Source organism: Cucumis melo, chromosome 2 (assembly GCF_025177605.1).
Source record: "Cucumis melo cultivar AY chromosome 2, USDA_Cmelo_AY_1.0, whole genome shotgun sequence".
NCBI classification, from domain to species: domain Eukaryota; kingdom Viridiplantae; phylum Streptophyta; class Magnoliopsida; order Cucurbitales; family Cucurbitaceae; genus Cucumis; species Cucumis melo.
The window spans coordinates 79,797-106,568 of NC_066858.1; the positions used below are offsets into that span (position 1 = coordinate 79,797).

A 26,772-nucleotide genomic window follows, 5' to 3' on the forward strand; every position below is an offset into this window, starting at 1 on the left:
CCTAAACCCTAAACCCTAAACCCTAAACCCTAAACCCTAAACCCTAAACCCTAAACCCTAAACCCTAAACCCTAAACCCTAAACCCTAAACCCTAAACCCTAAACCCTAAACCCTAAACCCTAAACCCTAAACCCTAAACCCTAAACCCTAAACCCTAAACCCTAAACCCTAAACCCTAAACCCTAAACCCTAAACCCTAAACCCTAAACCCTAAACCCTAAACCCTAAACCCTAAACCCTAAACCCTAAACCCTAAACCCTAAACCCTAAACCCTAAACCCTAAACCCTAAACCCTAAACCCTAAACCCTAAACCCTAAACCCTAAACCCTAAACCCTAAACCCTAAACCCTAAACCCTAAACCCTAAACCCTAAACCCTAAACCCTAAACCCTAAACCCTAAACCCTAAACCCTAAACCCTAAACCCTAAACCCTAAACCCTAAACCCTAAACCCTAAACCCTAAACCCTAAACCCTAAACCCTAAACCCTAAACCCTAAACCCTAAACCCTAAACCCTAAACCCTAAACCCTAAACCCCAAACCCCAAACCCCAAACCCCAAACCCCAAACCCCAAACCCCAAACCCCAAACCCCAAACCCCAAACCCCAAACCCCAAACCCCAAACCCCAAACCCCAAACCCCAAACCCCAAACCCCAAACCCCAAACCCCAAACCCCAAACCCCAAACCCCAAACCCCAAACCCCAAACCCCAAACCCCAAACCCCAAACCCCAAACCCCAAACCCCCAACCCGAAACCCCAAACCCCAAACCCGAAACCCGAAACCCGAAACCCGAAACCCGAAACCCGAAACCCGAAACCCGAAACCCGAAACCCGAAACCCGAAACCCGAACCCCGAACCCCGAACCCGAACCCCGAACCCGAACCCGAACCCGAACCCGAACCCGAACCCCGAACCCCGAACCCCGAACCCCGAACCCCGAACCCCGAACCCCGAACCCCGAACCCCGAACCCCGAACCCCGAACCCCAAACCCCAAACCCCAAACCCCAAACCCTAAACCCTAACACATAATCATTCAGCTAGAGAGGTTCGGAACCAAAACAAATAAAAGAAAAACTGTTGGAAGACTAGTTTCAACCCTGTAATAAAAATCGAGTATAGGGCTTCATTGATCTTTTTTTTATGAAAAAGAATTTCGACATTCCTCCAAATGAGATCACTTAATAAGTAGAAGTGAATTTTCAAGACATTTTGACACAACCAAAATTTGGTCATTTTTTGTAGTCTATAGCATTGTCATTTTCGAACATTTGAGGCTTCTTCTTAGTCCACCACCAAGGAGCACTAACCACGTCCCTTAGCTCACTTTTCTGTTCCATAGACCCTGATAAAGATACTATCTCACACGTTACGAGCATATATAATCATTCAACTAGAGAGGTCCTCAAACAGAACAAATGAAAGAAAAACTGTTAGAAAACTAGTTTGGACCCCGTAATAAAAAGTGAGACTATAGTTTCACTGATCAATTGCTTTTGGAAAAAAAAAAACTTTAACAATTCCAAATGAAAACCACTTACCAAGTAGATGTGAATTTTCAAGATTTTTTATCCTAAGAAATTTGGTCACTTTTTGTAGGCTATAGCATTATCATTTTTTAACGTTCTGGATTCCACCTTAGTCCACCACTAAGAAGCACCTATAATAACCATTAGCTCAATTTTTTATGCCATAGACCTTGCAAGATATCATTGTCATTTTTCAAATGTTTTGGGTTCTACCTTAGTCCACCACTAAAGATCTACAATCACGACCCTTAGATCACCTTTTTGTGCCATATACCTTATTAGAGATACAATATCACACTCATCGGCCCATAATCATTCAACTAGAGAACTGCATACCAAAACATTAAAAAAAAAAAAAAAAAAAAAAAAAAAAAAAAAAAAAACCCTATAGGAAAGACTCGTTTGGATCCCAAGATTAAGATTGAGATTTAAAATTTTTTAGATTGAGATTAAGATTGAATACCATTTAAAAAAAAAAGTCATTTTAAAAGAAAATTGAAGAGTCGATACGGATATATTAAAAATGTGTTTAAATTATAATAAAAGTTCTTTACATTTATTTTAAAGTTTTCTAATTATAAATGCAAATATTATTAGTTTATCTTCTAAAAATCAAAGAATTAAATAGTTGCAAAAAAAAAATCAAAGATTTAAATTGATAAAAAAAATTAAACTTTTATGTAAGAGATATTCTACTTATTCAAGTGCATTTCATTTTTAACCCTGTGCTTATACAAATGCATTTCATTTTTAACCCTATGCTTTTTCATTTTTAACCATGTAAAGCACGTAGTTCCAACTAGTGAACAGTAAAACGAAACCCTGCAAAGAAAAAAATCTTTGCCAAAAAGAATATGGAATCTTGCTTTTACGTATATGCAACAAACAAAAAAAAAAATATCTTCCAAATAGAACTGTCCGACACCAATGACACTCTTGACAAAGGAACAAGCAATACATTTTTCCTAAATAAAAGATCAGTCAACTTAACTACAATAACATGATCGAATATATCAAAAAACCAAACAACCTTGTTGGTTTGGTCCGTCTCTGTCAGTCTAACTGAATACCCCCAATAGTTAATTGTTTTATTAATACTCCAAACTAATTCACACCTCAAATCCCTGAATCACTATTACAGATATCTGCAATGCAAATAATATTTCTACCAAAGTAATGGAAGTAATGTTATTCAATTAAACGAAGTAGTTAATCAACTATGACTTAGATTGTATTAAGAATTGGAAAAAAACATACCTCTAACACCTTCACAATTCATTATGTAAAATCATTTAAACTTTCCAAACACATAAACTTGGAAAACACAAATACTGGTGAACAGGAACACAATATTGATTACTAAGGGAGGACGTAATGATAGATTGTAGTTACCTAAGGCTTGTCCGCAAATACTCAACATCTACCTCCTAAACTTGCACACCGATGTCATATAAATACAAGAAAATTATAGTTTCATAATCTGCAACTCAAAAAATTACAGCCGACGAAAACTTATAAACAAACCTTACTAAAAACATCAAGTCATATACTAATTTGAGAATGGTGATGCAACCAACTCGTCTACTTTCTTTTACTACCACCGGACTTCGATTTCTTCATTATTGCTTGTTTGGTGGGCTTTTCTGATGTCTCCTGTTCGATTAAAATAAAATGTGAAACAAATAATATTGATCATTAACACGAAAAGAAAAACGAAAAAAGAACACGGGCACACACATATATATATAAACACTGCTGCAGACAATAATCAAAATCTTAATTAGTGGACCAGTTGCAAGAGAAGTGTGGTGCCATGATGCAAAATACGAAGTACAGAACAAATATATAAAAATGGAAGTGATGACAATGTAATCACAAATATTCCAACCCAACTACCTGAAACTAAATTTGAAGTGGATATGACAATTGTGCAGTAAAACGATCGACTGATTAGCATGTTGCATATCATGTCTCTTGCATTGTTTCTTGCACTAACTCTCTATCATGTTGATAAAAACTAGTAGAGCACCTAAAATAGCCAAATCATCTGTCATGTCCAAAGTCATTCTAACCACCTTTTAACCATTCGAAACTAATTGTGATGATAAGCAAACTGCATGTAGGAGTGTAAAATTAAGTATAATATTAACTTAAAATGGTTAAAGTAGTGCTCGTACTGATTTTGAATATGACAAATGTCATTTTAACCATCTTAAAATCAGACTTTGGGAGGAGAAAAACTATTTGATCATAAACTGTATACAAAAGCCTTCTTAAATGGGTAAAAATTATTTAACTAACAAAAACAACTTAACCGGCCAGACAAACAAAAATGCTTACAAGCAGAACTTTTGAGCATATAAACAAACAAAGGAAATTCCGACAACGACCCTACTTCACCACAACTTCAGGACTATGCGTCAAAACTGCGTCTAAACTGCACACCAACATTCTGAATATTAAAGAACCATATGATGGGTTTCAATTAACCAGAACTCTGCCAAATCCAGCACCTTGAGGTCCTTAATAATAGTTTCCACTCTTATTCACTTGTAGCGGTACAATAAGGTTCAAAGGAATTAAGGATGAAGATTTTCAAGTACAGTTCTGAAAGCCAAAGCAACTACATATGCACCAAGTGTAATTACTTGAATTACATAGATTAGTTAGTCAATCTACAATTTCACCAGGGTTTTCAGCTTCATGTGCCGAAGCATGCAGCCATTACTAATGGGCCCGACCCTGAGTACTTGGAAGAATGGTCTAACATTGACATGCCCAAGCTGCCAATGACCTTCGACCTTGAAAAAGAAAATGCTTGTAAAGAGAATTTATGTTGGGCTCCTGGTTTGGGAAACCTAAGTACACATTTGTTTACCTGTCATTCAGTGTAGTAAGGTAGAGACAATCAGGTCTCTATATTCCAACAGCACTAATCTTTAAAAAACTTGATTAAAAAAAACCTTCTCTAATGCTCCTCGTTTAATGAATTATGAAGGTAATTTGAGATAAGAGAATTGAGAAGAGTCTAAATTAAATTACAGTCACAAAGAGACAAGGAAGCACTCTTGGACATATTATGCACAGTGGTACATAATATTGCAATCGTCACCAATGAACCTTGGAACTTAAATCAATTTCAATTCAATCAATGTTGATATTGGAGATCAACAGAATTATATCATTTCTTTAAATGGTAGATTAACTAATTCAAAATGAAGGAAAATCTACAGAGGTGCAAGTGTTACTGTCACAATGCCATTAAAATATTGTCGGAACTTTAAATTCTAAATTTTGATAGGTTTGTTTGATTATGGATATTGAAGTAGAATGGAAGTAAAATTTTATCAATCCAACATCATAAACAAAATAAGATATCAATATAGTAAATAAAATACCTTTCGTTTAATGGATACTGAAGGATTAGTAACAGGCTTGAAAAAGGACTCCATCCTGAAAAATTGTACAGGAAAAAAATTGAATGGTAAAAGATATTGTGAAAATAATAACCAATACTACAAAGTTTAAAAACCCTACAAATTAACTAAAAAATTATACGTAAAAAAGAATAGCTCATAACTGAGGAATAAAAAGCAGGATTGGCCAAATAGAGGGAGAATGTTTATCCTTTCAAGAATAAATGAAATGGAACAGTTAACACATACCGGCCCTGTGATGACTTGTTCTTGGCTGCTTTAATTTTTTCTACTGCCTGATGAATGAGGCATAAATTATCATGAAAAATTATTCTGGCTTTCATACATAAACTGTATGACATAACAATTGAGATTATTAGGAGGATATACCTTTGTCACTCTCTCACTGTTGAACCCATTCTCATTCACCAAAAATGTTAACAAGCCCTGTAATAGATGTGATACTTTAATGTTATACAATGTATGTGGGCGCTAGGAGAGATTGAAGCTTTGATATCATATCTCGGTGGGTGGGTGTGTGCACAAGTATATAAAATGCAGGAAAAATACAGTTGGGAGAAGCCTTTTAAATCAGAAACGATAAATTACTTCTTCGTCTGGTGTAGTCCACTTAATGTCAAGTTGCTCTTCGTCAGTACATACTAGTGGTTCTTTGAAAAGCTGTCGAGCCTCTTTGTAAGGCCAATCGTCAGGAATTTGGTACCTGTTTACAACATAATAATGATAGTAAGACATACCAGGAAAGCTTTCTATTTTTTTCCTACATAACTTGCCACATCAATAACATGCAATTGATGGGTATCTGCAAAAAACGTGAATTTAAGAAGATGTTACTCCTTGCGTTCAACGAGAGTATCGAAACAAGATGATGGATGAATAAATTGTCGACGATCAGGAAGTTGATTGAAAAACCATTAGGAACCAAGGTAGTATGGACTACCTTTGTCTACATCAATTAGAATGAGATGATCAATGTGATACTTAAGTGTCTTGGCTCTCTCACCTCAATAGCTAGCTTTTAGGGTGGTTCTCCAAGGTGCTTAAGTATCTAACAATGGTATCAAAGACGGTTGTTGATGCTTTGAAGAGGGGCACCAACGAAAGGTTCTGATTAGATATTTCCGATGAAGTATCGTCGGTCTAGCAGCGAAGACAAGTTTTCCAAGGATGGGGTATTGTTAGAAACCAAGTTAGTATGGGTTACCTTTATCCCACGTCGATTAGAATGAGATGACCAATGTGGCAGACTTGAGTGGCTTGGCACTCCAACCTCAATAGCTAGCTTTTAGAGGAGTGGTTTTCAGAGGCGCTCAAGTAACAACAATAGTATCAGAGCTGGTTATTGACATTCCAGAGAGGAGCACCAACAGAGGGTTCTGACCAAGTGTTTTCAAGCGAAGTACCATCGATCTAGTTTTTGGGATGTCAATTTTCCAAGAATGGGGTATTGTTAGAAACCAAGGTAGTATGAGCTACCTCTGTCCTATATCAGTAAGAATGGGATGGCCAATGTGGTACTTAAGTGGCTTGGCTCTCCCACCTCAATAGTTGGCTTTTGAGGTGTGGTTCTCCAAAGTGCTTAAGAAACTAACAATGATATTAGAGCTCGTTGTTAATTTTTCGGAGTGGAGCATCAACAGAGGGTTCTAATCGGGTGTTTCCTTCTCAGTGTTACAATATATATGTGCAAATATAATAGCTTATCGGTCTTTTGTTCTTTGTTATTTTTATTTACTATTAGTTAAGGGCTTTCATGTATGTCTGTATATATTTAACTGCAATGTATGTTATATTTTGGTCTAACAATAACATGGCATCAAAACTTTAGGTCTGTTTTAGGGTTTTGCAAGTCATTACAGATTTATGAACCCTCAAGGTGTGTTTGGCCCTAGGAGTTGTAAACTCCACTCCTTATTTGGTCCAAGGAGCTGGTGAGTCCGACTACTAAAAAACATTAATTTAATATTTTATCAACTCCTTACACTGTAGGCCCCAAGAGTTCACAACTTCCTAAACTTCACAACTCCTTACACCTCACTTTTCCATTCCTTACTCCAAACACCGCCTTAGAGATTGAAGTTTGGAAAACCTTCTTGGGGGTTTGATTTTTTACCTTGGGTTTTCTACAGCATTGTCACCGTCAAAATCTATCGCCGTAATCCCAGCCGCCTCCAAGGTCTATTACTGGAGTAGTCTTTTTGTTGCTGCTTAGACCACAAGGCATCCCATTTGCTGATAAAAATTTGCCTGAAAAATCACCAACGGATAAGCCACACCCGCTGCTAGAAGTTTTAGCCATCAGTCCCACCTGCCGACACATGAGGCCACGTTCCTGGCCGAAATTTTTCTAGTTTTGAGGCTTGCCCTTTCTTGCTGCTCCAGGCCTGCTTATTGTGGTTATTTTGGCCATCATTGGCTCATGTTTGAAGTCAGATGGGAAAATAATCGTGTTTTATTAAGAACTCCTTTCGTATCTGATTTTCAAAAGTTGTGCAGTCATTAGGGTTTGGTTTCGTAGGTTTGGTTTCATTATTAACATATGAAAGAACAAGAACTCCCAGTGATAACTAATCTCAATCACGAACTCAATCCATTCATGGTTTGCCTATGAAGTCATTTGTTAATTCTACAGTCAAATTTGCAAAATGTCAATAATACAAGAAATCATCAAAAGCATCTTCCAACATCTGCATATACCCCCTATTGCAAACATTATTGGGTCAAGAACACGATTTCAAAGCTTTTCTGTAATTACTCTATTGGAAACATTTTACTTAGTTGGTCCCTCTTCTGTTAATTGGGTTTTTTGGTGAGCTGATTTTTTCGTATGCCATTGGATTCTTTCATTCTTTCTCAATGAAAGTTGTCTGATTTCATGAACAATGACCATTTTCTATCATCCTTTTAGAAATGGGTCTGACTCCAGTTCATACAGCAGGTAATCCCAATTTATTCATGGAGAAATTCACTCTAAATATTCTTTCCTTTTTTTTTATCTCTATGTATTTTTCTATTTATTCCCCTCTTGTACCTATTGTATCATTATCAGAAAATAATAAGAACAAAATAACGTGGTTTTTCTCTCGATACCCGAGTTTCCACGTAAATCGATAAATGTTTTTTGTCTCTACTTTCAATACGATATCCGAGCGGGACATTGAACACACCCTAGAAAACAACCGATGATGGAAATCAAACAAAGGAGACAGCCGCCAGTTTTAGCGTGTCGTCGCCACCACCGTCGATGCTCAGATCAGTGTTCCAATGGATGAATGGTTCAGCCGCCTTCAGAAAACACCGAAAAGTGCATCACCGTCAATTATGCAATCATCTGCGCCTACAAACATGCCTCATGTGCCACCACGCGCCAGTCCTTCCTCCTCAGACAGTTTCAACCATCCCATCTGTGCAACCCTCTTCTTCATCCGCGCCTATATTGCTCCCCACGCCTCGATTCGTGTTCTGCCACCTAATTTCAACCAGCCACCACCGCTTCTGTTGTCAAATTTGTATGTGTTGCCCTCCTCTAACCTTAGTTATTATCCCGATTTTAAGAATCCTCAAATTCACTCAACATTTGAGGTTGGTGGATCTTTGGCACTTTCCAACCCTAACGTGCAAACTTCCTCTTCGGGAATAACTCAACAACAACTGGAAGAGTTGCGACAACAAATTGCAGCAATTGAGGCTACTTTAGGGACGACATCCAAAACTCCTAGACCGATGTATATTGAGAATCTGGTAACCTCGTTCCCTACTTTATCCTCTTTCTATGTGAGTGAGAATGCTAGTCCAACCACACTTGGAGCTAGTGTCCAGTCAGATATAGCTCAGTCCTTTAGTCTCATTAGTATTGATGGTAAGAGTCCTTGGATCTTGGACTCTGCTGCTACAGACCATTTAACCGGTTCCTCTGAACACCATGTGTCCTACATTTTGTGTGCTGGGAATGAGAAGATAAGAATTTTGATGGCTCCAAGGCTACCATTGCCGGGAAAAGGCAGATTTCTCCTTTTAACAGGTTCTTATTACACAATGTGTTGCATGTGCTACGAATTTCATATAATCTTATGTCGATTAGCAAGATTACTCGTGAATTAAACTGCAAAGCAGCATTCTTACCTAATTCTGTTTCTTTTCAGAACTTGAGCTGAAGGAGGATGTTTGGCACTGCCCAACACAATAGAGGTCTTTACTTGCTTGAGGATGTACCTCCTCTAGTAGCATTTCTAGCATGAGCCTTTTATCTTCCTACTTTACTATTTAGTAAAAAGATCTTATGTCATCCCAACTTCAAATATATGAAATACCTATTTCCTCATCTCTTTTATAAAGTTGATGTTTCTTCCTTGTGATGTGTGCATAAAAGCTAAACAACATCGAGTCTCGTTTCCCTTGCAACCCTAAAAGCCAACTTGACCTTTTACTCTTGTCCATGGTGATCTTTTGGGACCATCCAAGGTCACTACCTCCTCTGGGAAATGATGGTTTGTGACCTTTATTGATGACCATACTCGTCTTACTTGAGTTTTCCTGATCTCTAACAAATCCGAAGTTATCTCCACATTCTGGGACTTCTATCACACCATAGAAACGCAATTCAATATAAAGATTGCAATCTTGCAAAGTGATAATGGTCGTGCGTTTCAAAACCACTCTCTTGACAAGTTCTTATCTTCTAAAGAAATTGTTCACCAAAGTTCCTGTGCTTACACCCCCAACAAAATGGGGTTGCCGAACAAAAAAATTGTCACCTTTTGGAAGTTGCTTATTCCCTTACGTTGTCCCCACTTCTCTCCTTCCTATATCTGGGGCGATGTCATTCTCACTGCTGCTCATCTCATCAACCGCATGTCCTCCCATGTCCTTCACTTCCAGACACCGTTAGATTACCTCAAAGAATCCTATCCCTCCACCCGTCTCATACTTGATGTTCCCTTTCCGGTGTTCGAATGCACAAACCTATGTCCATAGTCACGGTCCTAACCAAACTAAATTCACTCCTAGGGCTCAGGCTTGGGTGTTTGTTACATATCCTCTGCACAACAAGGCTATAAATGCTTCCACCCATCTTCACGAAAGTACTTTGTTACCGTGGATGTCACCTTTATTGAAGATCATCATTTCTTTCCCGTTAGCCTACTTCGGGGGGAGTGTGAGTGAAGAGTATAACTATATGCTTCCTTTAGAGTCTACTTGTCCTATTGTGGTTACCTTACCTGACCCTAGCCCTCACAGTACAATCCTACCCACAAATCAAGTTCGTTGGAAAACCTACTATAGGAGGAATCTCAAAAAGGGAGTTGAGTCGCCTGTTCTTCAGACGGCTCCGATCCAAGTTTCTAAACCAATAAAGGATCAATGTATGACTAATTCCATTACTCACATAGTAATAACAGAATAAGTAAGAATGACAGGTCTGAGACGAATTCAACTCTCACATACCGACAATAAGGCAAGTGAGAATGACAGGCCTAATACAGTTGTTCTGGAAGATATAGGTGAGAAAGGTAGTATTAATGAGGTCATTATAGATAGAGAGGATAGGATTGATGAGAACGAGGTTGTTACTGAACACAATGAAAACGAAACTAAGTCAAACCATTCTGGAAATACTAGTAAGCATGATCCATCTCTTGATCTTCCTATTGCACTGAGGAAAGGTACTAGGTCTTGTACAAAGCATTCCATATCTAATTATGTGCCATACGAGAATCTCTCACCACAGTTCAAAACCTTTATTGCCTGTCTTGACTCTACCACAATTCCCAAGAGTATCCACCTTGCCTTAGAGTGTCTGAAGTGGAAAGCTGCTGTCATGGAAGAAATGAGAGCTCAGGAAAAGAACAAAACCTGGGATCCCTGCACACTCCCTAAGGGACACAAGACTATTGGATGCAAATGGGTGTTTACACTCAAGTATAGAGCAAATGGTACAATTGGCAGACATAAGGTTAGGCTTGTTGCAAAAAGGTTCACTCAGACCTATGGGATCGACTATTCTGAGACTTTCCATGTTGCAAATTTGAACACTATTAGAGTTTTGTTGTCTATTGTAGTGAATAAAGATTGGATCCTATATCAACTTGATGTTAAGAATACATTCTTGAATGGGGATCTTAAAGAGGAAATGTATATGAGTCTGCCCCCAGGATTTGAAGCTCAATTTAATAATCAGGCTTGCAAGCTTCGGAAGTCCTTATATGGGTTGAAACAATCACCAAGAGCGTGGTTTGACAGATTTTCCACTTTCATCAAGTCTCAGGGGTACAATCAAGGACATTCCGATCATACTTTGTTCACCAAAGTTTCCAAGGCAAGAAAAATTGCAGTATTAATTGTCTATGTCGATGACATTGTGCTATCTGGGAATGATACTGATGAGATCGTTCAACTAAAGAAGAATATGGGGTTTGAGTTTGAAATCAAGGACTTGGGAAATCTGAAGTACTTTCTTGGGATGGAGATTGCTAGATCCAAAGAAGGCATCTCAATGTCCCAAAGAAAGTACACCCTTGATTTATTAGCTGAAAAAGGTATGCTAGGATGTCATCCTACTGATGCACCCATTGAGTTCAATGCCAAACTCGGAAATTGAGGTGACAAGGTTCCTATTGATAAATGAAAATATCAACATCTAGTGGGAAAGCTAATTTACTTATCTCACACTAAGCCTGACATCACCTATGCTGTGAGCACCGTCAGTCAGTTCATGCAGGCACCTTATGAGGATCACATGGATTTAGGGTTACAGGATTCTGAGGTATTTAAAAACAACTCCTAGTAAAGGTCTAAGATTTAGGAAGACTGACAAAAGATGTGTTGAAGCTTATACTAACTTTGACTGGGCAAGATCTATTGTTGATAGAAAGTCTACCTCAAGATACTGTATTTTTGTGTAGGGTAATTTTGTAACTTGGAGGAGTAAGAAGCAAAGTGTTGTGGCCATAGCAACGCTGAGACCGAACACCGAGCTATGAGTTTGGGAATATGTGAGGAAATTTGGCTCCAGAAAGTCTTATCTGATCTTCATCAGAAGTGTGAGATACCAATGAAGCTTTTTGTGATAATCAAGCCACTATTAGTATTGCTAACAACCCAGTTCAACATGATAGAACTAAATATGTTGAGATTGATCGGCATTTCATCAAAGAAAGACTTGACAATGGGAGCATATGCATTCCATACATCCCTTCGAGCCAATAGGTTGCTAATGTCATTACCAAGGGGCATCTCCAACCAAACTTCAACTTTTGTGTTAGCAAGTTGGACCTCATTGATATTTACGTCCCAACTTGAGGGGGAGTGTTAGAATTAGTGGGCTTAGCCCATTGGGAGATTTTCCCTAAATATTCTTCTTTTTTTATCTGTATTTTTCTATTTATTTCCCTTTTGTACCTATTGTATTATTATCATAAAATAATAAGAACGAAATATTGTGGTTTTCCTCTCGGCACTCAGGTTTCCACATAAATCGGTGTGCTTTTTTGTCTCTACTTTCAATAATTTTCCACCATTTTGTCAACTACATCTTTTCCAAAGACAAAAAAGCCTACATCGATTCTACACTATAGGGTAATCTAAAGTCGTCGTTGTTGGCTACTGCACATACGATCCAATGCACTAGAAATAGTGTGTAACAACTAAGTAGCATAAAAGATTTCTATTTCCACGAGATTTTCTTTGGCTAGGATAACATCATCGGAATATTCATAATAACCTGATCACATCTAACAAATTGAGGTATCCATGCATACATCAAATTGAGTAAATAAGTTTAAGCATATTCTTCTTTTAAAAAAAACAAATTTAAGTATATTCAAGTTTAAGAATATTTAAGATAAAATTGCACTTAGTGATACATATTGTAATTCTAGAAAAAGATCACCTCTCTTTATTTATGTTCTCTAATATACCCTCTATAGCCCCATGTTGACGTATAAGCTTTAGAGCAGTCAGCCCCCCTATACCTGTGCAGTAAAGCATAAGGGCTCTACATTCAGAACTATAAAACAAGAACGGCACAAGCACAACAAAAGTAAAATACCAATAACAGTAGGACAATAAAATGCATGTAGAATCCCAATACCTCGGATATTGTCACAATAATCACATCCAGAAAGAATGCACAAATCGATAAATTGATCCATGGTGAGGTTCAGCTCTTCCAAAATCTAAAATGAAACAAATTATTTGGTGAATGATAACAAAAGTAAATAGCCAGATTGAGATGGAGACAAATCACCTTTGCCACTTCAAATTCCATAACTGGGATCTTCCTTGAGCTGGGATCCATTAAATGACGAAGAAATCTGGGAGATCCAAATGTTAGTGAATCCATGTCTTCTGATGCCACGGCATAAACCTGAAAGATATGAATTTTGAGAAACACCCTTTTCCTTTAACAAGAGTCAAAGTTTTTCATTGATGAAATGAAAAGAGACTAATACTCAATCTATATAAAGGATTCACAAGGAGAGAAGTAAAGAAACAAAAAAAAAAGGAAAAAAGAAGAGAAAAGAAAGAAAGAAAGAAAAGAAAAGAAAAATGAACACGGCGATGGAAATAACAATAGAAGCCGACATCTTCTCAAGATCCAAAAGAATTGAACTAAGTTGATAATTACCAAAAGCCCAATGAAAAGCTGCCCAAAAAGCACTAAACCTAACGATCTTCCTGACATCCTCCCAAGATTTCTCGATCCCTTAGAAAATATTGTTCTTCCCCTCCAAAATAATACCGCACAAAACAAAACAAAAAAGCAGAAAAACATGCCTTAGAACCTTGCCTGCATCCTGACAGTTAGAGTTACAGGAGCAACTCCTCAATCATAGAGCAACACACCTACTGAAGGCTGGAGACAGCCCAAAAGTGCTCTATGATTTTTTCTAAAGTCAAAATTTGATGTGAATCCAACAATTGATCCATTAATTGTACCAGAAGGAGCAATTACAAGAAACAAGGCAAACAAGATCCAAGCGGCTTTCACGCTATACCTTTCAAAAGCTAGCAAATTCTCATCAAGCGACAAATAATTTTGAGCCAAAATTTATATACAATGTTTATTAAACCACCAATTTACCCAAACGTTTGAGAATGTGGTTAAAGGCAAATTTAATTATATATCACTAACACTCGCCCTCACTTGTGAGCTTAAAATATTTGACTAACACTCTCTCTCACTTGTGGGTTTGAAATATTTGAAAGGCTCAACAAGTGGAAATCAATTTTGATCGAGGAGGAAACGACAATCTAGGGGCTTGAACACAGGACCTCCCTAGACCACCTCCAATTCACCCAAAAGCTTAAGTTGGTGGTTGAAGGCAAATTTAATTATATATCACTAACACTCTCCCTCACTTGTGGGCTTGAAATATTTAACTAACAATGTTAGTTCAATGAGTCAAGAAGAGAATGGAGTGAAGATGGCATGGTAAAAGTCCAATAGTTTGAAAGATGACACGAAGGACAAAAAAACGTGTACAAATTTTGTGAACAACATGTTGTCGATTGTGCACTGCATGGTAAAGTATATAGAAACAACTTTCATTGAGAAGAAATAACATAATACAATGACATAGAAAAAACCAACGCACCAAAACACTCTGTGAAGGCTCTTCAACCTGAAACTCAAAAAGATCCGAACAATGGAAAAACAGTGGTAGTGATCTGCTATAATATATTGCAATAGTAACCAAGAGTTCTACAAGTCAAAATATAATCAAATATGAACACAATGGAAAGTGATTACAAACAAAGATGGAAATGAACTCAGCTCCTACGAGAAGGCTAGAAATTTCTCCCTAAAAGCTTATAGCTGCTTTTACCAAAATAAAACCTACTTTCGTAATCCCCAAAACATTCGCCTATTATACACCAACATCACTATGGGTCCCTCAGGGGATCTCCTTCTCTCCAATATCCTTCCCGGTTGTATTCTTTGGTGAATTTCCCTTCTTGTCCTTTCTTTTGTAAGTATGAAGGATCAGAGACCTAACACACTCCAACTACAAGAAGGGGGTCCAACTAAGTAAAATGTTACCAATAGAATAATTACAAATGGTTTTCAAAATCGAAGCCTAAAGGAACACATGAAATCTAACCAAAGACCAAACCTCACTATGGTCTCTTTCCCTACCATGAAACACCCAAACATTCCTCTCCACCCAAACATTCCAAATAACGGCACACACACTAGCAAGCCATAAAAAAATCCCTTTCCCTCTGAAAGGCGAATGAACGAGGAACACCTTGATTGTCACACGAACGCCCCGATGACCGCACAGCTAACTCCAAACTCCTGCAAAAAAGGAACTCCACACAGTCTGCACATACTGGTAATCCCAAATAAGATGGTCAAGGTCTTCCTCCGCTTTCTGACAAAGCAAACAACAAAAAGGCCCAACAAGCGAGGTAATTCTCCTAACAAGCCTACGAGCAATGGTAACCCGACCAAGCAAGACTTGCCAAATAAAGAACCTGGCTTTCTTGGGAACCTCAATCCTCCAAACCACATAAAAGACAGACTCCTTAAGAGGGGAGGAATCCAATAACAAACCGAACAAAGATTTACACGTATAACCTGAACTCAAATTAGGACTCCAAGCACGAACATCCCTTCTCGCCTCCCTAAAACGTCACCTCTCAAGCAAAGAAAGAAGAAAGGTAACCTCCGTTGTTTCTCTATTGGTCAAATTACAACGGAACCTGAAAGAAAAAAACATAAGATTCTCACATCCAACTAAAAGAAATCATACAATTTTTGGAAGAGGATAAATGATAAAGATGTGGAAAAAAAGAACAAAGGGAACTCTCCCCCACTCATTGATCCTCCCAAAAATGTGTGTCCTTCCCATCCCCCACAAAACAGCAAGTATACCGAGAGAAGGTTGGGAGCTCAAAACAAATATCTTTCCAGGAATTTCGGTAGGTGTCTAAAGGAGACAAGGGATCCCCTTGTCTTAAACCTCTGGAAGCTTGAATCGACCCTTGTGGAGTTCCATTGAGGAGGATAGAATACTTCACATTCCTGACACACCCCCCACATCCACACCCACATCCTTCACTTGTAACCTCTTTCTTCATCAACACTCTATCCAAAAAATCCCAATCCACATGGTCATACACCTTCTCGAAGTTGAGTTTTAACACCACCCCCTCCTTTTTCTTCGTCTTATACTCCTCAATGGCTTCATTAGCTATAAGAGCTTGATCCGATCTGCCTCCCCACCAAAAAGGCGCCTTAGGCCTCAAATACTGTAGACAACAACACTTTCCTTAAACGATTGGCAAGAACCTTAGTGACGATCTTATAGACATTGGGAAAACATGATGTCAAACCTTGTTAAACATGCACAACTACTTTGGCATCTTCTAGAGGAGAAATTTAAGACATTTTGAAGACTTTCTATATTTTTAGTTTCCAATTTGACTTATAATTTAATATGCAATCTTGTTTAAAGTTCCTAAGTCTTGTTTTCTACAATTGGCATTAAGTGTCTTTCAATGACTTTTGAGCTTCCACCCCATGCACAACCTTTTAGCCTATAAAATGGCTTGTAACGCTCTCTAAAACTTAAATTATCAATATTAAAAAGCTTATACTTAATCAACCCTTTTGGTGTGTGTTATCTTTTTAAATCTTTCTTTAGATTTGATGTTAAAATTAATTCATTGGATTAGTCTTGATCATACTAATTTTGAAGTGAGTTGTCTTAGGATCTTTGAGTGACTGTCAGAGATTCAAAGTTTGATCTAAGTTGTTTTCTTTGTCAAAGTTTATAAAGATAAAAGAAGAACCTCTAGCTTTACATCCAACAAACATAACAGCTGCTTATCATCCCTTTTGGTGTGTTATCTTTTCAAACCTTTCTATAGATTTGATGTTAAAATCAATTCATTAGATTAGTCTTGATCATACTAATTTTGAAGTGAGTTGTCTTAGGATCTTTGAGTGACCTTCAGAGATTCAAAGTTTGATTTAAGTTGCTTTCTTTGTCAATGTTTATAAGGATACAAGAAAAAACTCTAGCTTTGCAACCAACAAACATAGCAGTTGCTTATCAAAATGTCCCTTCTTTTTTCTTTCACATCAAAATCTATAACACACATGATTGATAATCTTACACTTTCAAGCCAATATCCTCCCCATCATTGAACAAAACTACCTACTCTTAAGATCCATGACCATAGCTTCCTCAAATGAGTCTACCTAAAAATCTCCCCAGTGAAGAGGGAGAGAAAATGGATTATAGATGGATCATAGATGGATCATAGCACTGTGGCTGAATCAAACATTTCAAATCTCAAACTTCAAAGTGTCAATCATATCCAGGTCAATCCATGCAAAAGAATTTTATCTTGTTTCAATCAAAAAGAATATTCCAATGTATCCAAGGCAGTCTACAAGACAAAAGAAGTATGGTGGTGATGCCACAGTTTACTTTGTCAAAGGACACAGCATCCGTGGAGAAAGAACAATTTGCTTCATGGCATTTAAATATATTCTAAATCTAAAATTGGAATGAGAGAACAAACATGTATGGCTAGCTCGATCTTTACATTTTAGAACTCATTGTGTTTGAAACTTGAGAGCAATAAATATGTTGGGTTCAATTATAAACTTGAAATATGTAATTTATTGAATCCCTCCCTGCGTTTGAATAACAGGAAGGTCAAAATTTTCCTCTTGATTCTTACTTTATCAGTCCACATTCAAGAGACAAAAGAAGCATGATCAAGCAGAAGGGCACTTGCCTTTCCTAACTTGCAAAGTGCAGCACATTGTGCCTCAGCTTCCGAGGGAGCCTGCTACATCAAAAAAGAATGGCAATGTACTCGAACATGTTACGACTGAAGCAATGGATTACTTGAACTAACATCTGTAGTATTATCACCTCAATCACAGGCACTCCCATGAGTCTCAAAAGTCTTTTGCAGTCATCATTGTGCTGCTTTGTAACCTGAAAATTAACCACACATAAAATATGCATACGGTTTATATTATAATATTATACAACTTCCGGAACATTTGCATGCCGCTCCAATCCCTTTACTGATCGTTTGTTAGAGTACTTAAATCCATTTACGATGTAATAAGTCTGTTGCTTGAGGAAAATGTTAAAGCAGGTAACTAACCTTTACTGTCCTTTTACTGAATTTCTCAATATCCTCCTTGTTGCCAACCTAGTACAACAAAAGGAGCAGTTGCCGGACATACTTCACTGTCTTGTATGATTTATAAGGAACAAAACACAAAGTATAAGACCCAAAAATACCTCGATTGCATCTGCTAGGTCCTCAGTAGCATCTGCTCTCTTTGAATAGCTGCATACATATTTAAGATGGAAGACATGACAATCATGACTGCCCCTTAATAAACGAGTTACAATGAGATAACACAGTTACCGTTTTGCAAGTTCTTGTTTTTTCAAATCAGGAGGCTTTCCATCAAAGACATAGCTGAGTACATTTGTCCCCATGAAAGAAAACCATATCAGACAAAATTTTCACGAGAAAACATAAGATTGAAATGCCAAGGCGCAGAAAGAACTTACACTGGCTTAATTCCAGCTTCGAGAAGCCTTATTGTTCGGTTAAACATCCCTTGCAAATGACTACAGTTTAACAATAAAAAGAAAAAAGAAAAGGAAAAAAGGTGATATAATTGACCCCGAAAATATCACCCACAGATACTCAGTTGATTTTAAAAAATGAAATTCAAAGAGAGAGTAGAAATATAAATGAAGTAAAGGGGTACCTAGTGACTTCACCAGCTTCGTTGGTGAGCATCTCAGTCCCACTTCTACCCACAACAATCTGCATTAGTTCATGCAGAAATATGAGATACCCGGGTGAACTTTTAATCTGATAAAAAAAAAAAGGAAAGAAAATGGAGAAAGTGGTACAGACAAGAAATTGATAAATACTCATGCTAGCATCAATAGCGATTTTGCGGCCGAAATAGGTTTCGAACTTCTGCTCCTTCATGCCCTTGGGCGCATTATCAGCTAAAAGCTTGGTTAAACCCTAAAGAAAAGGGGAAAATGAGAGTGGAGTGCGAGGAAGGGGAAAGTGATGTAGATAGTTTGGCAGATACCTTGATGCCCATTGTGTGTTGAAGTGGGAAGGGAGCAGAAGCAGTAGCAGTAGCGCAGACGGGACCGCTTTAGAACTACACCAAATGAGAGAGGCGGGAAGAAGGAGTTGAGTTGAAGGCTAATTTGTAGCGTTTTTCTTTTTTTTTTTCTCTCTTGACGTGAGGCTAATTTGTAGAGTTGGTATGCATGTAGCGTGGGTGTGAACGTGGATCTCAAATCTAATCTAATAGCTCACTGCAGTATCGCAATTCACAACGCCCGTTTTCTCATAGTTGTGGTAAAACTTTCGGTGGATGTTTGGGTCAAGGAATTCACTCTCGTTTCCTCCAAAGAATCCATGGACCTTATTGTATTATCGATGATGTATTATCAATGATTTGTTGCGAACTTTCGCAACTATTCGTATTTCATAATTTCCAAGTATAATAATTAAGGAGGTATTCGAGGGAATAATTTAGTTTTGAAAGATGGATTATTTTAATTTGAATTATAATAATATGTTTTTGTAGTTAAATTATTTTAATTCAAAAATAAAGAATAAATAAAGTAACAAATAAGAAAAAGATGACAAATATAAAAGAGAAAAATTGTAGGTTTGAAATAAATTTTTAAATAGTATTTAATATAGAAAAAATAGTAACTATAATTTTAGAGCCATTACTTCAAACCTACAATTTTTAAATAGTATTTAATGTAGAGAAACATAAATGTTTGATCGTTACCTCTGCAATTATATTTAAAATTTAAGTTTTATTGTTTAGTAGTTGAAATAATTTAAATTTTAGAAAGATTATTATAGATAACAAATTAGTGATACAAAATATACAAAATTTTTAGATTTTGTATCGGATAGTTACTGTATCTACTTTATCTATGAATGTCTTTTTTTAATAAAATTTGATATTTTACTATATTCTATAAAAATATTGATTAATTTTTCTATATTTGTAATATTCCTGAATTTTACTGTTTAATAAAATAGACAAATATTTGTGAAAAATATTACATATCAATTTAAGTTTTTATTGTTTAGTAGTTGAAATAATTTAAATTTTAGAAAAATTATTATAAATAACAAAACAGTGATACAAAATATAAAGTATCCACTTTATCTATCAATATTTTTTTAATAAAATTTGATATTTTACTATATTCTATAAAAATATTGATTAATTTTCCTATACTTGTAATATTCCTAAATTTTACTGTTTAATAAAATAGACGAATATGTGTGAAAAATATTACATATCAATTTAAGTTTTGATTGTTTAGTAGTTGAAATAATTAAAATTTTAGAAAAATTATTATCTATCAATATCTTTTTAAAATAAAATTTGATATTTTACTATATTCTATAGAAATATTGATTAATTTTTTTTATATTTGTAATATTCCTAAATTTTTTATTGTTTAATAAAATAGTCGAATATGCGGGAAAAATATTACATATCTAAATAATAGATATTTGTTAGGTAATCATTTTCCTTTCTTTTGTTCAAAATTGAGTAACTTTTTTAAAATTGAATTGTGAAGGTAGAATTAATCCTTTAAAAAGATCAGTAATTAGACTATTTTAATTAAGAAGTTTCAAATATAGTTAGCTAATTGTTTGTTTAAAGGAAAAGAAAAGTTCCCAAGAAAATATGCAAGATAAAATGGATATCCACAGAGTTAACCTAAACGTGGTTTTGAGGGATTGACTTTGGAAGTGATATAATTCCGGTGGTCTACCTCGTTCGGCTTCGGCCCATAGGATACATACTTTGATCAAAATCTTCGGCGGCTACCTGCCCTACTGTTTACCCGTAGACCATTTTGCTTCTTCTACCTAAACCTAAACCTGAAACCCTTATATTTGCTTCGTTTTCTGTCTGATTTTGATTGGTTCTTGTGTTGAGAATCATGGATATTAAGCTTTTCTCATTTCCGGCTGATAACACTCCATTCTCCGTCATTGTGGCCGCCAAGCTTGCCGGTATCGCTTTTCCTTCAGATTCTTCTCTTCCTTCTGCCTCCCCTCCCACATTTCTCTTCACTGACGGGTATAATCACTTTCCTCTCTCGTTCTTGTCTCTAGCTTTTTATTTTTACTTTTTAATTTCTATTACACCATAATGTTTCAGATCCCACCTTCAAAACATAATCAGAATTCCTTTTTTTTTATCCAAGATTTGTTTGGTACTTTGCATCATGGTCTAACTAGCACATGAATTGTCTTTTCTTTTTCAGTTCAGAGACGTGATGCCCGTTAAAAGTTTATTTCTGCATTAGTCTTACAATGGTTATTTTAACTTGATTTGTGTGATATTGTCTATTTAGGGACATAATCCCTCGTGTTCTGGCTTTTGGTTTCACCCAAAAAGTTCTATATCAACGGAGATATTGTCTCACTTATATTCTCATAATCTTTACTTATCTAGTTATCATGGGACTTTGTCACAATCTCAACAGATATTTAGACATGCTTGTGAATCTTTACATTGTCTTCCATTAATTACATTCTCTGCACTAACCTCGAATCCATGTTGATTATAAATATTCTTGTTTTATATGCTCTGTATAAACCATTGGGATCAGATGGGAGCATCTACCTTTCCTGATTATCATCTCCTCATCTTTCAAGTTCGCCAACTTTTAAGAGAAACATTTGCCATTTCTAGGCATTATTTTACTTAGTTGGAAATCCTTTCTTTCGTGGGGTTTTTGTGAGCTTGTTTTTTCTATGCCCTTGTATTCTTTGGTTATTTCTCAACGAGAGTAATTGTTTGTATGTTCAAAAAAAAGGAAAATTACCCACTTTTAGTTCATGAAATTATCTTCCGAACTTTTATTTTGCATCTTCTCTTACTTGAATTTATAAATGGGCTGCTAATGTACTACGACTTCCATTGGTGATTTATTGGTTGTTTTTTATCAAAAACACGTGGATATGCTTCATTTGTTATCATTGTCGACTTACTTTTTTTTAAAATATTTTAATGCTTTATAAGTTGGAACTTGAGTTTTGCTGAGGCGAGATTAGTGATGGTTTTGAATCTTGCTTGCAAAACCTTTGATTCAGTTGTAAACCATTTCCATTAAACTGGATCTTTGGAGTCTTGCATTACACTCCTGCTGTTTAAAATTCAAAAGGAATTTTACTCCCATTTTTTTATAAATCAGAGGAAAGAATATGCAATAGACTGTTTCTTGATGCTTAAGTCAACTTAATTTGTCGTAGGTCAAAGTTGCATGGAGCATCTGTCCTTCTACGTTATATTGGTCGAGTCACCAACATTCCTAATTTTTATGGGCAGAATGCATATGAGTCTAGCCGTGTAAGCTGAAAAATATATTTAATAACATTATTTTATTGTTTATTCTTAGGTATGACTTGTTATTTATTTATTTATAATGTCAATGCTTTAACCCAGATTGACGAATGGCTAGAGTATGCTCCTATCCTTTCGTCTGGTTCCGCATTTGAGAATGCATGTAGTTATGTTGATAAGTACTTGGAAAGATGCACATTTCTCGTTGGCCATTCTTTGTCGCTTGCAGATGTAGCTGTCTGGTCTGGTTTAGCAGGTAATCTTTTCAATAAAGAAAATAAATTCTTCTACTTTCCCATCAGCTTTAGTAGCTACCGTTGGTTCATTGTTTTCATAATTTTTTTCTGCATCACCAGCCTATCTTGAGAGAGAGAGAGAGAGAGGTGGGATGTCGTGCCTTGTTTGTTTTTATTAAGTTAATGATAATGTTCCTTGTTTATAACCCACATGCCCACTTATGCACAGACAGTCACACAGGAGCGCTATATGTAGACTTAGAGAGAGTTGGCTTATTGATATTATTAAATTGTGTTCTCTATAGGAACGGGGCAACGGTGGGAAAGCTTAAGAAAGTCAAAGAAGTACTTGAATCTTCAACGATGGTTTAATTCACTCTTAGTTGAATATTCTGATGAATTGGATGATGTTTTAACTGCATTTGTTGGCAAAAGAGGTGGAAAGTCTTCAGGACCTAAATTGAAGGATCAACAGGGTCTTAAGACAAATAGTGTCAACCAGGAGGCATCTGATAAGGGAAAAGCAGGAAGCAAATCTACCTTTGAAGTTGATCTTCCAAATGTAGAGTTTGGGAAGGTGCGTTTGCGTTTTGCACCTGAGCCCAGTGGATATCTTCACATTGGGCACTCAAAAGCCGCATTGTTGAATCAGTATTTTTCCCAGAGGTACAATGGTGAAGTAATTATCAGGTTTGATGATACAAATCCGGCCAAAGAAAGCAATGAGTTTGTAGAAAATCTTTTGAAAGACATTGAGACGTTGGGTATAAAGTATGAAACTGTCACGTATACTTCGGATTACTTCCCTCAATTAATGGAAATGGCTGAAAACTTAATTCGCCAGGGTAAAGCATATATTGATGATACTCCACGTGAGCAGATGCAGAAAGAACGAATGGAAGGCATTGAATCAAAACGTAGAAGTAATAGTCCTGAAGAGAATCTAAGATTATGGAAGGAGATGATATTAGGAACTGAGCAAGGTTTACTTTGCTGTCTTCGTGGAAAACTTGATATGCAAGATCCTAATAAATCTCTTCGAGATCCTGTGTATTATCGTTGTAATCCAATTCCCCACCACCGGATTGGTTCCAAGTATAAGATATACCCAACTTATGATTTTGCCTGTCCATTTGTTGATTCTATTGAAGGCATTACACATGCACTACGGTCTAGCGAATACCATGACCGCAATGCACAATACTACCGAATCCAGGAAGATATGGGTCTAAGAAAGGTTCATATATACGAATTTAGCCGGTTGAACATGGTGTATACTCTTCTCAGCAAACGTAAGCTTTTGTGGTTTGTTCAAAATGGTAAGGTTGATGGGTGGGATGATCCCCGTTTTCCAACAGTACAGGGGATTGTTCGAAGAGGTTTAAAAGTTGAAGCTTTGATTCAATTCATCCTCGAACAGGTGCGAAAATTTTGGGTTACATTGCTAATGAAATCCTTTAGTTGGTGTTTATTTAAAAGTCAGTGATAAATCTTGCTCTAGTAGCACCAATGTGGGTATGCATTTGCTAGAGTTGTCTTTCCAAAAGGAATTTTCTTTTGGCATAGCCTCGGTGAATGCTATAAATTTACAACTAGAACATTTAATTTAATTTTCAGTTCTATCGAACTTCAAAGTGTTTTATGATGGTCTTTGTATACTGCATCTGTCATTTGTATATTTCAAATGATATCTCATGCTCTTTTCTTTTTTAGTTGAGAAACTAGGATTTTGTGACATGCATCTTTATCGAAGTTGCTCTCATCTTTTTCTTTTCTTTATTTCAGGGGGCATCGAAAAACCTCAACCTTATGGAATGGGATAAACTATGGACCATTAATAAAAAGATTATTGATCCTGTGTGTCCCAGACATACTGCTGTTATCGAAGAACGTCGTGTGTTATTTACCCTTGGTAATGGTCCAGAGATACCATATGTTCGAATAATACCAAAGCATAAAAAATATGAGGGTGCTGGTGAAAAATCTACCACTTTCACAAAGAGGATATGGATTGACCAAATTGATGCACAATGTATCAAGGTGGATGAAGAAATCACCTTAATGGACTGGGGTAATGCAATAGTGAAAGGCATCCAGAAGGATCAAGATGGGTTTGTCACACAATTGTCAGGAATTTTGCATCTTGAAGGTTCTGTGAAGACCACGAAGTTGAAGATCACTTGGCTGCCTGATATAAAAGAACTAGTTACACTCTCACTTATGGAGTACGATTATTTAATCACAAAAAAGAAGGTATGGACGTTTAATACTGGCATCATTGCACTTTTTTAGTAGTAAACGATGTCAGTCTGTTTATTTGGTTGATTAAGATATTATACTCTCTTCCCTGTTGATTTTGAAGCTCTGAAGGAGAGATGTCGACTAAAATCAAAGTTCGAAATTATGCATACTGACAGTGACATCAGCATATTTGTGTTGAGTTTTTGTCTTTTTATTGGTCTTCTATTTTTAAAAGCCAGATTGGAATGTGCATCACTAAGCTTCTTTAGTGAGTAGGTTGGATCATATTTAATTTATGCAATTGGATAAGCCAGTTTGTCAATGTATGGATAATGTTTAGTTTTAAAGCAGAAGGCAGTTTGAGCCATCATGGGTTGGCTAGTGGTACAAGAAGAGACATAGTCTCAATAACTAACTAAGAGGTCGAGTTCAATCCATGGTGGCCACCTACCTAGAAATTAATTTCCTACAAGGCTTTTTTACACCAAAATATTGTAGGATCAGACGCGTTGTCGTGTGAGATTAGTCGAGGCGTGCATAAACTGGTCTAGATATTCACAGATGTTCAAAAAGAATAAAGAAAAGAAGCTCAAGGCAGTTTGTGTGTTCTAAAGATGTATGAAATTAGATGTTAATATGAGCTATGCTGCATGAGTTGAAAGTTGGTGGATATGCATATATACTGTTTGTCCGTCGTAACAATTTGTGGGTTGCAGCTTTTGTTGCTTATTTATCTTGTTAGGAAAGTGGTTATAGAAATTATGAACTTTAGTCTCATTAAACTGCTATTACAGCTCGAAGAAGGAGAGGACTTTCTTGATGTATTAAATCCATGCACAAAAAAGGAGACTATTGCTGTTGGGGATTCAAACATGCGAAATATAAAGCGAGGAGATATATTGCAGTTAGAGAGGAAGGGGTATTTCAGATGTGATGTTCCATATGTCAGGCCATCAAAACCGATAGTCCTATTTGCAATCCCAGATGGCAGGCAACAATCTAGTTTGAAGTAAAATCTCTTCGGCAATTGAATGGGGTTTATCGTGAAGTTCATCTGGCCTGAAATTAATTATGAGGGTGTACTTTTGTCGGAAGTTTTTACTTGGTTGATATGCACAACTTTTTTTAAAAAGATGCGTGTTCCTAGATCCTTGATTGATATGCAATTTCTGAATGCCTTTGTTTCTCAGAAAATGTTTGCTTAGTTAACTCAGGTGCTTGGGATTCAGAGTAGAACAAAATATATATGAAATAGACAATTATGTTTTTAGGATTAGTAAAATGATGAATGAAAGAAACATGCATTTGAAGTAGAATATTTGTGTATGTATGTTGATATTGGATTTAACTACCGTGTAAAACAAGCATTTGTTTTACTTTTTTGGGGCAAAGCGAGACTTGATTTTCTCGACTCCCTTGGTTCCAACTTGGAAAGCCTTGGTGAGTACATTATCAGGAATTGCTGCAAATAGAGTGGCAGCAACAGACTGAGTTCCTGGCAATTGGCTGTTGAGTGCCGCAATCACTGCCGCCGCCTTCTTCCCAATGTTCTTTTGGAAATTCACTAGTCCTTTTGTGAAAACAAATATTTCTCCCTTCTTGATAGACTTGGATAATAGGACATTGGTTGTAGTTATGAAGCCAACGGCTAGCGCACCATTGAGAACAAACAGTATCGGTGGCACGCATGTGTGTGGGGTGGATTGAGGCCACCAGGGGCATAGTCAATGCGAGCTAGGACACTGCTAGAGTGAATACTGTGCCTAAGGGTAGAGTTGGTGAGGCCGGAGTTGGGAAGTCCATTGAAGAAGTGAGTGGATATGTTTGTTTTGCATGCAAAACCAATTGGTTTGAACCGAACCAAATTAAAATTAGTTAGTTAGTCTAAAGATCATGAGGTGAAGAAATTG

General features: G+C 36.6%; 2 protein-coding genes across 8 annotated transcripts; one reads left to right on the forward strand and one right to left on the reverse strand.

The window, feature by feature from the left end:
• Positions 1 to 2,873: 2,873 nt before the first annotated feature.
• Positions 2,874 to 19,380, reverse strand: LOC103492083 (flap endonuclease 1). Of its 7 annotated transcripts, XR_001763024.2 has the most exons (18): positions 19,074 to 19,377; positions 18,887 to 19,003; positions 18,735 to 18,793; positions 18,532 to 18,591; positions 18,383 to 18,436; positions 18,253 to 18,301; positions 18,113 to 18,160; positions 17,872 to 17,937; positions 17,732 to 17,785; positions 13,221 to 13,340; positions 13,065 to 13,149; positions 12,864 to 12,945; positions 5,564 to 5,678; positions 5,345 to 5,401; positions 5,204 to 5,250; positions 4,937 to 4,991; positions 3,435 to 3,567; positions 2,874 to 3,191 (listed from the first exon to the last, which is right to left on the reverse strand). XR_001763024.2 is itself a non-coding variant. In XM_008452271.3 (17 exons), exons 1-17 carry the CDS (start codon positions 19,083 to 19,085, stop codon positions 3,120 to 3,122), a joined length of 1,152 nt encoding a protein of 383 aa, XP_008450493.1. In that variant the 5' UTR covers positions 19,086 to 19,375; the 3' UTR covers positions 2,874 to 3,119. The 7 variants fall into 7 exon arrangements, 6 of the variants coding, with proteins under 6 accessions (XP_008450493.1, XP_050937609.1, XP_050937607.1 ...); XM_008452271.3 differs by lacking the exon at positions 3,435 to 3,567 and having other exon boundaries at positions 19,074 to 19,375; XM_051081652.1 differs by lacking the exon at positions 3,435 to 3,567 and having other exon boundaries at positions 17,732 to 17,782; positions 19,074 to 19,374.
• A 1,314-nt stretch (positions 19,381 to 20,694) lies between these two features.
• LOC103492081 (glutamate--tRNA ligase, cytoplasmic) lies at positions 20,695 to 26,178 on the forward strand. Its single transcript, XM_008452268.3, has 6 exons — positions 20,695 to 21,116; positions 22,295 to 22,391; positions 22,488 to 22,641; positions 22,927 to 24,041; positions 24,407 to 24,874; positions 25,657 to 26,178. The coding sequence occupies exons 1-6, from the start codon at positions 20,977 to 20,979 to the stop codon at positions 25,873 to 25,875; spliced, it is 2,193 nt and encodes a 730-aa protein (XP_008450490.1). The 5' UTR covers positions 20,695 to 20,976; the 3' UTR covers positions 25,876 to 26,178.
• Positions 26,179 to 26,772: the final 594 nt, after the last annotated feature.